This window comes from Zootoca vivipara, chromosome 8 (assembly GCF_965207765.1).
Source record: "Zootoca vivipara chromosome 8, rZooViv2.hap1.1, whole genome shotgun sequence".
NCBI lineage: Eukaryota > Metazoa > Chordata > Lepidosauria > Squamata > Lacertidae > Zootoca > Zootoca vivipara.
In genome coordinates this window covers 54,998,348-55,015,516 of record NC_142591.1, presented here as the reverse complement: position 1 = coordinate 55,015,516, position 17,169 = coordinate 54,998,348, and the positions used below count along the sequence as shown (strand labels likewise).

The window sequence follows — 17,169 nt, the reverse complement described above, 5'->3', positions numbered from 1 at the left end:
ACTACCAAGTATTATTATTATTTATTAAGTTTGTATACCACCCTTCAGCCAAAGACCTCAGGGTGGTTCAAACCATAAAAATACAAAATAAAAGTGAAATGCATAACAAAAACAACACAAACTGATAACCCGCCCTCCTACAAACACATTAAAAGTGTTAATCAGCCCAAGGCCTGGTTGAAGAGGAATGTTTTCATCTGGCACCTAAAGTAGCTGACACTTGTAGAAAATTTGAAAGTACTATACTTGTATAGCTTTTTGCAATATGATCTTCTGTATTTCTGAGAACACGGTGAGCTGAGGACAGCATACAAATTTCCAAAGTACTTCACTTAATTACTAAATGCCTGTTTAGGACCTTAATCAAATGTTATGAGGAAAGCTAATGGAAAACTTGGAGTAATGCCCAAAGTGAGGCAGTATTTTCTAATCTACCTAGAGTGACAAGTGTGAAATCAGAATACTTACTCCATGAGTAGGCAAACTAAGGCCCATTGGCCGGATCCGGCCCAATTGCCTTCTAAATCTGGCCTGCGGATGGTCCAGGAATCAGCGTGGTTTACATGAGTAGAATGTGTGCTTTTATTTAAAAATGCATCTCTGGGTTATTTGTGGGGCATAGGAATTTGTTCTTTTTCCCCAAAAAATATAGTCCGGCCCACCACAAGGTCTGAGGGACAGTGGACCGGACCCCTGCTGAAAAAGTGTGCTGACCCCTGAATTACTCAATGTGCAGAAAATATTAGCTTTGCCATTCTGAAAATGTGGGAGAATTATTTTTTTTAAGAAAAAGGTAGAAATTATATAGGAGTAAGGCTCATTTCAGTCTGAATGAGAATTATTGTTGTTGTTATGGGAACATGCTTTACACATAACAATATAAGGTTTAAAGCTGCCATTTGATGTTTGGAACAAATCATAGTTTCCACATTGTATTTGAATACAAGAGATTGGTTTGTTGAAATCACGTATAACTATACAGCAACCAGGATCAAATGGTAATTAGGTCTAAACTTATCTAAATCATGCACCATAGAAAACAAGGTCAGGGAACTAAAAAGTCAGGAAGTCCAATAAATGAACATACGAGATCCAGTTGAATTCCAAATATGGTTATAGTTTAAAACACACACACACACACACACACATTCTGAAATGGAGCATATAAGCTCACATAAAAGGTAAAGGGACCCCTGACCATTAGGTCCAGTCATGACCGACTCTGGGGTTGCGGCGCTCATCTCGCGTTATTGGCCGAGGGAGCCGGCGTACAGCTTCCAGGTCATGTGGCCAGCATGACAAAGCCGCTTCCGGCGAACCAGAACAGCACACGGAAACGCCGTTTGCCCTCCCGCTGTAGCAGTACCTATTTATCTACTTGCATTTTGACATAATCTCTCCTTTTTATTATAATATACTTTTTAATTTCTACCTCATTCCCTATGTATTCTGCATGCTTTATCTTTTGTAATATAGCTTCATTGACCTATTTGCATGGTCACAGCAAGCAAATTGAAGGTCTAATGACTGCTAATTTGTTGTGAATAAAAATGTCATTAACTCTTTTTTATATTTCACTATAGTACTCCATTGATCATATATGTTAACACAGAATTGTAGACTTCTTGAATTATGAAATATTAAATTTGTGGTGTTATTTGGAAGCAACATGTTTATTGTGTATTCTGAATTTTTAAACACAAATTAAAGCTGGCTATTGTTAGAATTATCATTGGTGTAGTTGTCATACTGTACCCCTGCTTAACTCTGAAAAGTGAAGAAAAGGGGAAAATACTAGAGGACAAAATACTTATTTGTCCTCACAAAGAAGATGGAGTTACTATGTGAGCTTTCTCAGTATCTCTACCGTTTAGATAAGAAAGAGGGTTTGGGAAATCCCTAGAACAGGGAGAAGTCCTATTGGACAGGCAGAAGCCCTTTGCCAACCAGATGACTTTGGTAGATATAGCCCAACCTTTTCACCTGTGTTGTTGCTGCTAAAATTCTATTAAAATATATCAACTAAAGCCATTTCAGGCTGCGTTAATAAGAGACAGGAAGAAATTTTCAATAAGAAATATACATGGCAGACATACTACAATCATTTTGTAGTATGATTGGGAAATGCTGTTTTAGACTTCTAAACCTTATTTTTCTTACACAAGGATGACTTCCTTGTAAGAAATAAAAGGACTGCAAAATTCCATTAAAAATATTTATTTGAATAAATGCAAATGGCTGTTAAGCAAATCAGGTTTGCTTTCAGCTGAAAAGCATATGTTTCATAAATTTGAAGTTGTAATTAACCATTCCTGGTTGAAAGCAATTCATTTATCAATTTTGCTCTAGTGCACAACTGGAGAATTCAAATTGTCAAAAGACGCGTGTGGATAGGGAGCTATTAGCAGGGGATTTGTTTTCTGTAAATGAGTTCACACAAAATATTATTCAAATGGATTGCATCATATGCTTGGGAAGGACAGCATTCCTTTCCACAGAAGAATGCAGAACAATGGCCATGGGAAAGCATTTTCCACCATTTTTTAAACAGCTTGTATAAGATACAGTTCTGAATCTACTACCCAAAATTACATGGTAGTTACTCAGGTACATTCCATGTTTGGAGGCCCTGGGTAGACTGCAGGCAGGTCACCTGTCAGCCTACGATAATGTAGCTGCATATGATGTGCCCAAACTTCTTACCTACATTAATTCTGCTGCTCCTGGTGTGTGCATAAGTAAGGCAGTGACAACCAGGCAGTTTGGGCATGCAGCCCAGCGCTCTGATCAGTTCTGCTGCTGGGGTCCCCACACAAGTGCCCTTGTTATAGCCAGGCTCTCCTGGTGAGTATTGGAGGAGCTGAAAACAGGGCTGCCACAATTAAGATGGTAGGGCTGGAAAGTATTGGCATGCAGCCTGGAGCATTGCCCTCCAAGTTCTTGCTGGCTGCCATGGCTGTGGTAAAGAGGATGGGCTAATATGGCACATGCGGAGCCAGGCCCATAAGAGAAAAGATAAAATCAGATGTAAAGAGCAAGAGATATTAAAAAAATAAAACTTTATTTCGTTTTAGAATTGATTTATGGTAATGCATTACTACTGTATTTCTCCCTTTCACCTAATTCCCAAGATTATGAAGAGATTAACTGATCTAATCAAAAGCTCCTGTAATTATACAATGTTGATAGTGCTATGCTTAAATTTTTGCTAATGTATCACTAAGTTCCCCATAGCTCTTAATAACTGCTGAGCTTTCATATATACCGCAATAAAGGTGTTTAAAAATCTTTGCTGACTTAATTACTTTATCCCTTTTGAGCAGCATCTTTCCATCAGCAAAACATAAGGTCAGGGTAAATTTACACCATTAACCTCTCCCAACTTGAAAACAGAAAATCAGCATACCATTTTTCTTGCACAAAATGCCAAGGAAACAGAACTAGTACAGTAAAGTCTAATTATAAAACACAACAGCAATCTGGCTGAAAGTTTGACAAGAATATATAGAGCCATTAAAATGAGACTAGGGCAGATGCTAAAAGATTTATCTGCACCTTTCTAAATTCTCAAGGTAAGTAGTTTCCTGACTATTACCATGCCTTAGCTGATTGTATCACCCTGGTATTTCACCTAGTACACAGTGTGTTCCTTATTGGCTACCAAGTATATGTTGAAATCTGGAGCAAATGGGAAGTGAGGAATTTCACGGCTTTTATTGTCTCTTCAGAAGCAGCATGGTGTGCATTGGAATGGAATTAGGTCAGTTGGGTTTGGAAGAATGTCCCATCTTGTAGATGCTTAAATCTGCAGCCTAGTTAACTTAGTCTTGTCTCCTGTTTTCCTTCAGAACAATTGGCAAACTACTTGTATTGGTTTATATTAAAATTATAGAGGATCATAATGTTTAGGAAGCTTGAAATGAACATCAGGTACATGTGCTTCTCCCTTCCCTTGCCCCACCTCTCCACTCCTCCTGTGCTGGCTTCAGCAAGGAAACCCTGGTGGTGTTCTAACTCAAGTTCCCTATTATGCCGAAAATGGGGAACCCTGGTTTAATATTTCAGCAATTTCTTACCTGCCCTTTACCACAAAATCCCAGTGGTAATTGCAACCATATAATTATATGGGGTTATTATCCACTTTTCTCCGAAACTGCTTCACCGATTGTGTTCAAATTTGAACACAACATCCAAAGTGAATGTCCGAAGGCTCTTATAAGGTTTTCAAAGACAGGTGCCACACCTCTGCCAGGTGAAACCCAAAAACCCCAATGTTCCAGAACACACCACTCAGCCGAAAGTGCATGCTGGGAAATAGAACCTTCCCTCTCAACAGCACCTCAGCTGTTGTTTACATACTAGGCCGAAGCCTTTACAGACTAGGCCGAATGGAGGTACTGACTCGCCTGGGTGGGGATTGGGGGGAGGACGGTATGGGATAGGTCAGGATACGGTGGGGCCAGTCACAGGGATGACCCGGGGTGGGGGGAAAGAGGGGGCGTGATACGTCATGGGACAGGACGGAGGGGGGGATCACAGATAAAACCCGGGGATGGGGGAAGGAGGGGGCGGGATACGTCATGGATCGGCACAGGGTGGGGGCAGTCACAGGGATTAGCCACGGCAATGTGTGGCAGGGCCAGCAATCATACAATATTAAAATATAACAAAACAATTTAGAACAAACCAAAGAATGTACATCAGACAACAGGCATGGTCTCTTAACAAGGATATTAAGATATGAACTGATTCAGTACAAGAGGGGAATGTACATGTAGGGCTGGTGCTCATTCCCTTTGTAAACTACAGTTTATTTATGAAGTTGGAGCATTACATCCAAACCATCTTTCTGCATATGAGTACAAACACTTGCAAGAAACCCTACAGAATGTTAAGTATTATTTTTAATAAACAAATTAGTCAAACTAGTTGCATTTAAGATAATGATGTTGCTGCTGCTATTTATACAGGGCTATCAGTATGCATAGTGCTTTCCGGAGACTAGAGAACAGTTCCCTGGTGCAAAGAGTTTCCAGTCTAAAATTTGCAAAGCAGAGGAAGGGGTGGCAATATGCATTTATTCAGTTGCACATGCTTAGGCTGAGTTGCAATAGGGCATGGGAGTCATACTGACTTTAATTTAGGTATTCCTACCTGAACTAATTTGTAGGTCATGTTGATACCAATGCATATTAATAATAGTTTGCAATCCTAAAAGATGCTTGTGCTTAGAGAGCCGCTAAATAGGACTTCACTTTCCCTTGTTTCAAGAGTGTGAGTCAAATAGGAGTTCTTGGATAAGACACATATAGATAAGCAGTTACCTTACCTGAGTTTTTGGTTATACTGTTTCACTTTTTCCAATGAAGCTGCATTAATCTGGGCTTGAAATTCTTCTACTGATACATTGTCCCTGTAATAATAGCCTTCCATGCTTTCTAGGGCTACAAAAGAAAATAAATATGAGTATCGATATGATTCTCTATATGATTCTTTTCTTCCGATTAAAATATGTCTAATATATGCTGAATCCCCCTGAATGGATCCCTTTGATCTGGAACCCTGAACAGTCAGGATCTCATATCATGGGAGCTGCCTATGTGTTTTTGGCAGACTCTGCAGACATGCCTCCTATAGATGGGTGGCTGTGGAATTAATTCTGAGAGTGCAGCAATAGGTTCAGTGCCATAGTCCCACTGTCTCTTTCATGTGATTTCTAATTTCTGTACTGTTTCTGTCACTGCAATTAGAAGGAACCATTTCAATTTATTCTTCAAGTATTGGCAATGCTCCTTACACATCCAGCTAGGTATGCATAGGATTGCAGTCTTAATCTTTAGTCATTGCTGAGTCTTTACCTACTCATTTAACGAGAACTTATGCAAATCTAAAGCTGATAAAATTAGAACTTAATAGGTGAGTAATCTCATTATTACATTGAAATTGGAACACATTAACTGACATTTGAGGGAAGGAGCATATTAATAAAAGATTTTGCAATTAGGAATCGCACCACTTTGATAATATAAAATTTTGAGGACTTGTCCCTCTAGGGAACAACTTGAAAATGTTCCCAATAAACAAAATTTTGTTGAAAACAGCATGTGGGTTCACAGCCTTAACTGTATACTGAATATTAATTCTGCTAAAAGTTCTTTAAATGGCCAGTTAATAAATAATTCATTTATTGCCCAACCCCTTGCGTGCTTTAAAAGTTCTTAGCTTTGTTTCTGTACAAAAGATAGTTAGTGATGTTGGTCAAATTATATACCTCTATCCTTGCATTAGATTCATAACTAGTGCATGGGACCATACAACCTACAAAGACAGAGGTGCTTATTCAATAATCCTGGAACAGGGGTCAGTTTAAAGGCATTTTCTTTTTCCATTTCAGCAAGAGTAGAAAATGACAGCATATAATAACTCCAAATCTAAATCCAACTCTAGTCATAGTTAATCCCTAGACAGGAATGCACGTCTTCACACGCATTCATCTAGTTCAATGAGGTCCAGATATTTACTGCAATGTGTATCATATAATTATAGAATTGTAAGTCTCTACCAGAGGGACCCAGGTGGCGCTGTGGGTTAAACCACAGAGTCTAGGGCTTGCTGATCAGAAGGTCGGCGGTTCGAATCCCTGCAACGGGGTGAGCTCCCGTTGCTCGGTCCCAGCTCCTGCCAACCTAGCAGTTCAAAAGCACATCAAAGTGCAAGTAGATAAATAGGGACCGCTACGGCAGGAAGGTAAATGGCGTTTCCGTGCGCTGCTCTGGTTCGCCAGAAGCAGCTTTGTCATGCTGGCCACATGACCCGGAAGCTGTCTGCGGACAAACACCAGCTCCCTCGGCCTATAGAGCGAGATGAGCGCCGCAACCCCAGAGTCAGACACGACTGAACCTGATGGTCAGGGGGCCCCCTTTACCTAAGTCTCTACCAGAGAAGAATGGCAAACCAAACTGATTGACTATGCCGAGATGGCAAAGCTGACTGGAAAACTCAGAAACAAGGAGGATAAAAATGTTATAAAAGAATGGAAACAATTACTTAGGAGACCACTGTAAGCAGAGGGAAACAAGAGCAGGATTTTGATTCACTTGTAGTGTAAAAAATCACTAAGGGCAGTATGGTTTGCTATAAAAATTGGAGTACGGATGAATATGCAGGTGTAGATGTTTAAAATGAGACCCTATGGAGGGGATGGAGGGGAAGTCTTGAGATTTAGAGAATCTCTTTATACTGATATGTTTTTATAGTTTATGTTTATTTGTACTTTGTATTTGTAAAACCAATAAAAATGATTTCAAAAATATATAATAATTATTATAGAATTGTAGAGTTGGATGAAACCACAAGGGTCATCTAGTCCAACCCCTGTGCAAAATAGGAATCTTTCACCCAACGTAGGGCTTGAACCCAAAGCCCTGAGATTAAGAGTCTCATGCTCTTTCAGATGAGCTAATCGCAGCAGAACATCCAATATTGGATGTTCATCCACACCAACTACTGGGTATTGTTTGTTTGAGTTGGGTTTTTTTTTGCAGTCTGTAAATATATAACAAGTTCAAACTTTCAAGGCAGTGTCCAAATAGCTGGAAGTGAACAACAACAACAAAAATTAACATCAAAGCTTGCATCAGGTTGTAGTCATGCACAATGCACAATTAGCATCACACAAAAATAACATGACTTCCTACAGAATGTTTGAGAAGACTACCATAGGAACATAGGAATGCTTGAGAAGACTGCCAGGATACCTTGTGCAAAGAGGACGGGGTAAATTTTAAATCCTCCACCATTCTTCAGTCTTTGAGGAAGCTGTTCAAAATGGTAACTATTAAGATAAAAGTAAACTTTCAAGGCTTGCCGGCTTCCTTCTGCTTGATATGTGATTGGCATATCTAAAAAAGAAAAGAAAAATGTTACAGTTTTATCAAATGCTAACACCCGTTCAGTATTTTTGCTACAAAAAGCTTCAAGTACTGTAAGAAAACATTAACTGAGCCAACATTTCTCATACTGGAGAAGTGGGAAAGGAGCTGTGTGTGAGAGAAGAAGGCCAGGGTTGTATGGTGGTTAAATGTTGGACTAGATCTGGGGAAACCCAGGTTCAAATCCCCTCTTGCCATGAAGCTCACTAGATGGCCCTGAACCAGTCACTATCTCTTAGCCCAGGCATCCCCAAACTTCGGCCCTCCAGATGTTTTGGACTACAATTCCCATCTTCCCCGACCACTGGTCTGTTAGCTAGGGATCATGGGAGTTGTAGGCCAAAACATCTGGAGGGCCGCAGTTTGGGGGTATCTGTCTTAGCCTAACCTACGTCACAAGATTGGTGGAAGGATGATATGGGGGTGGGGAGTACCATATAGGCTGCCTTGAACTCATTGTTCACACACACCTGGCTCCTAGCCCATTTTCAGTCTGTTGGATTCCCTTCAGGCCCTGGTCCCAGGGACTTGGCCTCCACAGCACATACATACACCTCTTTGGGCTGTCTATAGTTATCATAATTAGCATTAATATTGGTGCACACATGACATTGCACCATTGTTAAGTTAAAGGAAGGAGAAGGGCAGGGATCACCGATAATAGGAAAGTTGGGTAATTTCAGTAGTATGTGAAAGCCACAAGTTCCATTCACCTAACAATGTTTATAAAATTTGGACCTGGGCATCTGCACTGGGTCTTAAGACTAAAATTATATTCATTCCAAAGCTCTATAAACCATTCCACATGCAGGTGATATGATACAATTTAGAAAATATAAAGCTTCTATGCATTTATACTATACTATATTTTAAAGTAGCAATGGAAAGACGAACATTTATTTTATAATACTCACTTGCAACTAGAGGCTCTTGTTCAGATTGTTTAAAAGAAAATGTAACTTTCTCCAGGTCAAACAATGCAACCAATGTGTCTTCTAGCATAGCTTGTTCATCAGCCTGAAATATATATTTATATATATATATATAGAGAGAGAGAGAGAGAGAGAGAGAGAGAGAGAGAGAGAGTCTACTAAAGATACTTGATTGATGTATATCATTATTAACATTAACTGCAGGTGGTCACATCCTGTTTCAGTAGTTAACCCAATTAACTGATGAGTGCATGAAGATTGATGTATTTCTATTGACTTTGCACTCCATTATCTGCTGTCAAAAGATGACTGTTAGCAAGGATGAAATATAGCAGGTTAATTTACCATTTGCTATGTTGATTGTGGACTTTAATCTTATCAAATTGTAATCGTGTCTCGTGCAAATGAGTAAGCTCAGAAATTCTGCACAACAAGCTATGCTTAAATGCTTAAAATGTTTTTTGTGTTACAGTATTTAATACTTTTAAAATGCAACTGTGTATTAATGTGGCTTATAAAATAAAATGTAATATTCTCAGTGCACTTTATTGAACAAGGGGAGCATTCCTCCAGAACTTTGCCAGAAAGTAAAACTTACAGTAGCTATAACAGAAATCAAATAATCTGATTCTGAGTAATTATATTTTCTGATACCTTCCCTAGCTTATCAGCATGTTGATTAGCAAAATATAAATTTGCTTTATATTCAGCTTCTTGTTGAAGCCAGAAGCATTAAATAAAATCACCAGAAGAACAGAGATATTTTATCCTTGATACATGTAATCTACACAGACATTTGTAGCTTCCTCAAATGTACATTTAAAAAATAAACAAAAACCAAACACAAATTGATCACAATGCTTAAATAAGCACATCTACTCCTGAGGCCCCTCAGGATGGTTGCTGTTTGATTGGGTTTGGCTCCAGGATTCCAGTGGAAACCAAATGTTATTAATGCAAATTAGAGAAAAAAATAAGTAAAGTATGCAAAGCCTTTCCTTTGCCTATTGGTTCAATGTGTCAGCTTCCTGAAGAATACAGAGCCATTTGAATTAAATTTAGCACTTACAGTATATTTTTAGAAATAGTATAGGTTTTAGAAAACACACTATGAGCTTCTGGACACATGCTAATTCCAGATGCCATTGGTCAGGACAATAAGAACATTACACAGAATGGCGCAGCTGCGCACAGGAACTCTCACCAGATTTGGCGACAACAGTGACTGGAAGTGAAGGAGGACACCGGCACTGGATATCTGTTCCAACCATCTTCTGCTGGCCTCTTGTGTCTCTATTTCACACTCTTTGTTATTGTCAAACATCTGATTTAAGGCAGTCATTAACTGTTCTGAAAAAGCGCAAACTGTGGCCACCAGACTTTGGCAAAAGACCATGTCTCGCCTGAGCTGTATCTTACTATCTGTGAAGGGCACAATGAAGGGGAAAAATAAATAAGGAGAAATAAATAAACTATAAAGAAAATGCACAATGAATTGTGTCTCTCCTTCAAGAAGCAGTGCCATTATTTTCTTGGGCAAAATGTGACATTATACACAGTAGCGGCTGTCATGTGTGACAGCACAATGTCATATATGCTTCACGATCTTTGTAGATTACAGCAAAAGTTTTGACTCAGAACAATAAATAATTTAGTTATCAGATGCCACTGCATCACTTGGCACTGGCAACTATATTAGGATTCTGAAGAAGAGCAAGGAAGTCAACTATAGTTCACATTGGTGCTTCTTTTCTACCAACTTTCATTAAAAATTGCCAAATAAGTTGGGTGTCCCATGTGTTCAGTCTATAGATTGATCCCTGATAAGTCATCACTATGTCCTGTCCTGTATAGGCCTGTATATCTCAGCCTCCCCCAACCCCTTCTTTAAAAAGAAAAAAGAAAAAAAAGATGTATTTTAGTGTATCTAGGACAGGCATCTGCGGCCCTCCAGATGTTTTGGCCTACAACTCCCATGATCCCTAGCTAAGAGGACCAGTGGTCGGGGAAGATGGGAATTGTTCAAAACATCTGGAGGGCCGAAGTTTGGGGGTGCCTGATCTAGGACCTTATCTTACTCTTCTTGGTCCTAATTTCTTTTGTTAAATTTTTCACTAGCTCCCCCATTTGTAAGTATCACCCTTTATCAGACTTGACTGATACTTCTTCACGCTCTTCATCAGTTAGGGAAGGGGAAAATCACATTTAATATATTCACTTCACTTAATATGGACCACTCAATTTCTATGTTCCATTTTCTTCCATCTTTATGAGTACCCTTTGAGCTCATGAAAATATAACAAATATTCTTGGGGAGACTCAGGCAACTGCTTTGAATAGAAATACTGAAATGAATTCATTAAAATTACCTGTATATTCAAGGAGTGCCAAGAGGGCCCTTGCTTTCACCTCTGGGGAAGAAAAGGACAGACACGTAAGCCAAAATCCTGTTTTGGACTCAGATTTGACCACACTTTGCCCTTCTTTCTATTGATTTCTTCCAATCTTCTAATTATACATCTTCTGAATAATCATGCTTATTGTATTCATTTTCCAAATTAAATAATAAAATAGCAATATATGCTAAACAGGTTAGCTGACTACTGAATTTCTAGTAAGCTTTGAATATGCGAATTTGTAGTTATATGAGCATGGGAATTCATATTCTGCAGTACAATCCAACCTATGACTACTCAAAAATAAGCCACATTCAGTTCCATGGCAAGGTAAGTGTCCATACGATTACAGCCTAGCCTTCTAGTTCAACAGTTTTAGAAGTTGGCATTTGTTTCTTTCAATCATTTCTTAGAAGCTACATGAAGATTTAAAAAAAAGGGTAAATCTTAATATTGGTTTTTTAATTAACTACATTGATTTCTAGGAATTCTATTCTATACAGCAATTGATGCATTTGCAGTGTTGACTATGTCATGTTGAACTGATTCCTGTTCTCATCCCAAATTCATGCCTAAAGATTCCCAGTGAAGCTGGAATTCTGCTAGAATTTGCATTTGGCTCACTAAGTATATCTAATTAAAGGTAAAGGGGCCCCTGACCATCAGGTCCAGTCGTGTCCGACTCTGGGGTTGCGGCGCTCATCTCACTCTATAGGCCGAGGGAGCCGGCGCTTGTCCGCAGACAGCTTCCAGGTCATGTGGCCAGCATGACAAAGCTGCTTCTGGCAAACCAGAGCAGCGCACGGAAACGCCATTTACCTTCCCGCCGGAGCGATCCCTATTTATCTACTTGCACTTTGATGTTCTTTCGAACTGCTAGGTGGGCAAGAGCTGGGACCGAGCAACGGGAGCTCACCCCATAGCAGGGATTCGAACCGCCAACCTTTTGATCAGCAAGCCCTAGACTCTGTGGTTTAACCCACAGCCCCACTAGGATCCCTTTTTAAAAAAAGGACTCTCATATCCAAGTCAAAAAAATTCCTTCAGTAGCACCTTAAAGACCAACTAAGTTTATATTTTGGTATGAGCTTTCGTGTGCATGCACACTTCTTCAGATACACTGAAGTGTGCATGCACACGAAAGCTCATACCAAAATATAAACTTAGTTGGTCTTTAAGGTGCTACTGAAGGAATTTTTTTATTTTGCTTCGACTCAGACCAACACGGCTACCTACCTGTAACTATATCCAAGTCAGTTTTCCAAATATACCCTTTTTCTTTATTCCTTAATCTGTCACTCATATACTCTGTGCTTACTGGTTCCAGCCTCTCTCACTCCTGGATTCATGAATGTCCAGGTTCTATGCTTATTTATTAGAAAATTATGCTGCTTTATATAATAAAAAATCCTAAGCAGTTTGCATAAAAACAAGAATAACACAAGAATAACCATCAAAACATTCCCTAAAGATAAAAACCAAACAAAAAGTATGCATCACAGATAAGACTGAGCAATGTACCAAACAGAATAAAAATGTATGAGTCAGAGTACACAAAATATATAGTTTAAAGAGGCATTAAAAAGTTATTAATGCATCTGCCTCACAAATTACCCAAGGGAGTACATTCCAGAATGTGGACGCTACCACTGAAAAGGCCTGCTTCTGCATTGTCAAGAAGTGATAAATTGTTTGGAAGATCTTAAAAAGCTCAGTTTGATCTATATAGAGGAAAGCAGACTGTGGCTTATCCTGGCCCCAAGTTTAGAACTTTACATACCAACAAAACATTAAACTTGCTCTCTAGCAGCTTTCGCTTCCAAATGAGACTCAAGAGTAGTCAGTTTGCCAACGTATGGACAGCCAAATTATCCCTGTAATTGAATGGTCATAGTTGGCAGAGCAATTGAAGCTGGTAAGGTGTATTCTGAGCCACGGAGGTCACCCAGACCTGTAGAGTCAGTGATGGATCTAGGAGCATCCCAAAACTATGCACCTGCTGTTTCAGAGGAGCTATAACCCCATCAAGAGCAGGTGCGCACCCCAACTGTGAGACTTGGGAATTGCCTGTCCATTGGGTCTCCCATCAGGATTCAGTTGCTGCTTTTTAGCATTCCTCCTGCCCGTGGCTGCATCAATGCCCTGTTTTAGGGCATGCATGGCCTCTCTTGATTCAGATGTTACATAGAAATGCTGGGTGTCATCAGCATATTCGTGACACCTTGCCTCAAATTAACTATGATTTAAAACACTATCCTTCTGCCATCACAATCAGCAGAACTTCTCATTAATATCTAGCTACAATTTCAGTGAACCAATGCAACTGCCAAATGCATACCGAAATGCACACCAGGCAGCTTAATTAATCATCCTTATCTGTCCCTGGTCACATTACAAGTCTTTTTAAAATTCATCTGCTGGCCTTGAATATATTTCACATTCAATTAAACATTTTCACCTATTTCCAAAGGAAACTAAGTAGCTCTGGTCCATTTTTGTAGGACAGCTTTTGTTGTGTATTTCTAATAATCTCCTTTCTATCTAAGTGAACAAACCAAGTGAAATCTTAGAAAAATCATGGTATGAATAGAATGAATTTTCTATTTTTATCCTCATTATTCACTACTAAAATCAATTAAAGAGCAGTGAATATTTTAATATTACATCTATGTTTAATCACCAATCATCATTTAATTTGGTATTCTGCATACACACTATAAAAAACTATGACCAAAAGCCCACTGGCCCCTGATTTTCATCGTAGATTACTTTAGTTAACTTCCATAACAAATCAGCAAACTTTCAATCACAGCATACTTGGTTCACCAAAATGAGTTTAGATGCTAGTCAAAAGAGATTTTCTGCTCTCTGTTTGGGTATTTGCAAATTCTAGATGCAGCTCAGGAGACATTAAGTATATTCAAATTTAAGTTAAAATACTGATAATGGATTATGCTTACAATGCGCAGAAAGATGCAGCTTTTATTAAACAGGAATTTGGACATGTTAGCCAACTATGCTGAGATTTTTCCTTTATCTACAAAGTGACTGCAGGCAGGATGGGGTGAACTAGCAAGAGAAAACCAATAATCAAGAAGACCTTGTAGAGGCTACTGCTACAGCTCAAGCACAAGATATTACTGATGGCTTCTCCAGAGTAGTCCTACCTACTAGTTCCTTGCAGTCACCAGGCGGGATGACTGGAGAAACTGATATCATAGCTCATGAATTATCCACATTGCATCAAAGAAGGCAATGATGACTCAAATTTCTGAACACAGGTGTAGGGTCTCCCATTAGCAACATTAGTCTCCATTGACTCGGCTAGTCAGGCTACTGGTATTTTTTTTGGAATATACATTATTCCTCAAAAGATTCTATAAATCTCAGAAGCTCTATCTCAGAAGTATGACAAAACTATCTATGATAAATGAGTTACCTTCAACAAGTTTTCTGATGTTTTGGGAAAGGTTTTGGACACTGCTAGGGAGATTCCAGGGATCTTGTTTGATGTGAAGTCTCAGTCTCTTTGGGCAGCTGAGTTTAGGTCCAATCTCTTGCTGAAACTCTGATCAAAAGCAAAATTACTTCTTTAATTTGTTATCATTTTATTTTGCTCCATAAGTATAGTGAACTTAAATATTGAAGGCGAGCCTTCAGATTCATTTCCTTGAGTAAAGACCTATTGTATTTAATTCTCTGAATAAACATTTTCATTCAACACCAGCACTAATTTAATTGGGCATAAATAGAATGCAACACTTCATAATATTTTTCCTAATAATAATAATAATTTATTATTTATACCCCGCCCATCTGGCTGGGTTTCCCCAGCCACTCTGGGCGACTTCCAACTGAATATTAAAAACAATACAGCATCAAACATTAAAAACTTCCCTAAACAGGGCCACCTTCAGTTGTCTTTTAAAAGTAAAATAGTTGCTTATTGCCTTGACATCTGCTGGGAGGGTGTTCCACAGGGCAGGCGCCACTACCGAGAAGGCCCTCTGCCTGGTTCCCTGTAACCTCACTTCTTGCAGTGAGGGAACCGCCAGAAGGCCCTCGGCGCTGGACCTCAGTGGACGATGGGGGTGGAGACACTCCTTCAGGTATATAGGACCGAGGCTGTTTAGGGCTTTAAAGGTCAGCACCAACACTTTGAATTGTGCTCGTAAACGTACTGGGAGCCAATGAACAGGGGCGTAGCAAGGGGGCAATGGGGCGGGCCGCCCCATGTGCCACCCTGGAGGGGGGTGACACTCAGCACGCCCCCCGTGAGCGAGCAGCCAGCCGCTGCCCGGTAAAAAGCCTCGCTCCGTGGCTGGCTGCTCGCTCACTTGCTTGGCCGGCGTGCGCTTTGCTTCTTCCTGCTTGGGCGGAGGCGAGGGGCGGCCGCTGACCCCCCCTCCCTGGCCCGCCCCTGGCCCAGGAACAAGGGCGCACCAAGTAGGTGAGCATGTGCTATACGGAGCGACGCTGTGCATGCACTGTATGGAGCGACGCTGCACATGCGCCATACGGAGCAGGTTGCTGCTCCGAGTGCCCGAGTGGCTAGCTACCCCGGTGCCAATGAAGATCTTTCAGGACCGGTGTTATATGGTCTTTTAAAAGATCAGTATGAACACAATCTTAATAAAACAATTAGAACTCCAATTCTAAAAGTTTATTAATTGACAGTTTTACATTGTTTAAGATGTTGTATGAAAATGGTTGGACAAATAAAAGCATTGCCATGTGAGTGTTCTTGGCAAGAGCATTCAAAAACAGGGAAGGTCCTCTCCCTAGTTATCACCCTCCTAACTTCAGAAGGTAGCAGAACACAGAGGACAGTCTCAGAGAACCATCTTGAAATTCAGGCTGTTTCATGTGACAGAATAGGACCCTTTAATATTATTTCATATTAAAAAATATTCTGTTTTTTAACTCCAGTGCTATATTAACAGGTGTATCTATCTTCTGTTTCTGTTTGAAACCCCATTGACTGCCATACTTGCTTACCTTGCAAGCTTCGACCTGGTGTGAAGAACTTTGTCTGCTCAAAAGCTCTTGCCACTGCTGGTCCTTTAAGTAGATTGATAATTGAATCTACCTGTAGATGGTGAAAACGTAACTAGCTTTTTAAAAAAAGTTTATGTTGGATCCATCAAGACAAACATAAAATGTAAGTGCATGTTTTACCTTTGAGACAAATAGAAGCTTTGGAATAAGATCAAGAATATGAATATGGAAAGGGTGAAATGCCTCTCTGACAGTGCCACAGTTGTAATCTGACCCCATACTCCATTACTGCTTTTAACTTTAAAATGTTAGGTTTCCTGGGAACATGTACTAAGTCAGACCACATTGGTCCAACTAGCTGGACTGGCAGTGACCCTCTAGGATTTCAGACTTGAGTCTTTTCCCAACCCTACCTAGAGATGCTAGGGACCTTTTGCATGCAAAGCAGGCTCATGCCTAAGAATACATTCTGGAGAAGAATAAATATCTAAGGCACAGCATTTGAAATAACGATGCAAGCCAGAAAGAGAGGGGAAATTGCTACAGATAATTTTCACAATGCATCCCTGTATAGTCTCATTTTATTAGAAGATAGCACTGTTTTTGCACCGCAAAAAAATCATAGAATCATAGATGGTAATAATTCAATACCTGACCAAAAAGATGCTCCAGACAACCATGGAGTTTGTCCTGCTTGTCATGAGAGATGCGTATACTTAAAGGAAGTTCATCACCTATTAAAACAATATTTGAAATTATTATGGGCTTTTGAATTTAACAGACTGTACAAACCTTACACGTGGATCACTTTGTTGCACAGAAAAGCCATACAGTATGTTACATTAGGGGACTAATATTGCTGCCATATGCTATGGCACTGCTTGTGCTTCCAGGACAGGGTATTCTAAAGGT

The 17,169-nt window shown here is 39.7% G+C and overlaps 1 protein-coding gene across 2 annotated transcripts in view; it reads right to left on the bottom strand.

The window, feature by feature from the left end:
- Window positions 1-17,169, bottom strand: part of PREX2 (phosphatidylinositol-3,4,5-trisphosphate dependent Rac exchange factor 2) — a 102,824-nt gene that overhangs the window by 11,306 nt on the left and 74,349 nt on the right. For both annotated transcript variants that reach the window (XM_035125053.3, XM_035125054.3), the window contains exons 28-35: window positions 16,909-16,991; window positions 16,258-16,348; window positions 14,699-14,827; window positions 11,233-11,274; window positions 10,068-10,285; window positions 8,846-8,948; window positions 7,758-7,901; window positions 5,330-5,444 (exon numbers count right to left, since the gene is read on the bottom strand). In XM_035125053.3, coding sequence (XP_034980944.3) covers window positions 5,330-5,444; window positions 7,758-7,901; window positions 8,846-8,948; window positions 10,068-10,285; window positions 11,233-11,274; window positions 14,699-14,827; window positions 16,258-16,348; window positions 16,909-16,991 — 925 coding nt within the window. The remainder of the gene's footprint in view (window positions 1-5,329; window positions 5,445-7,757; window positions 7,902-8,845; window positions 8,949-10,067; window positions 10,286-11,232; window positions 11,275-14,698; window positions 14,828-16,257; window positions 16,349-16,908; window positions 16,992-17,169) is intronic.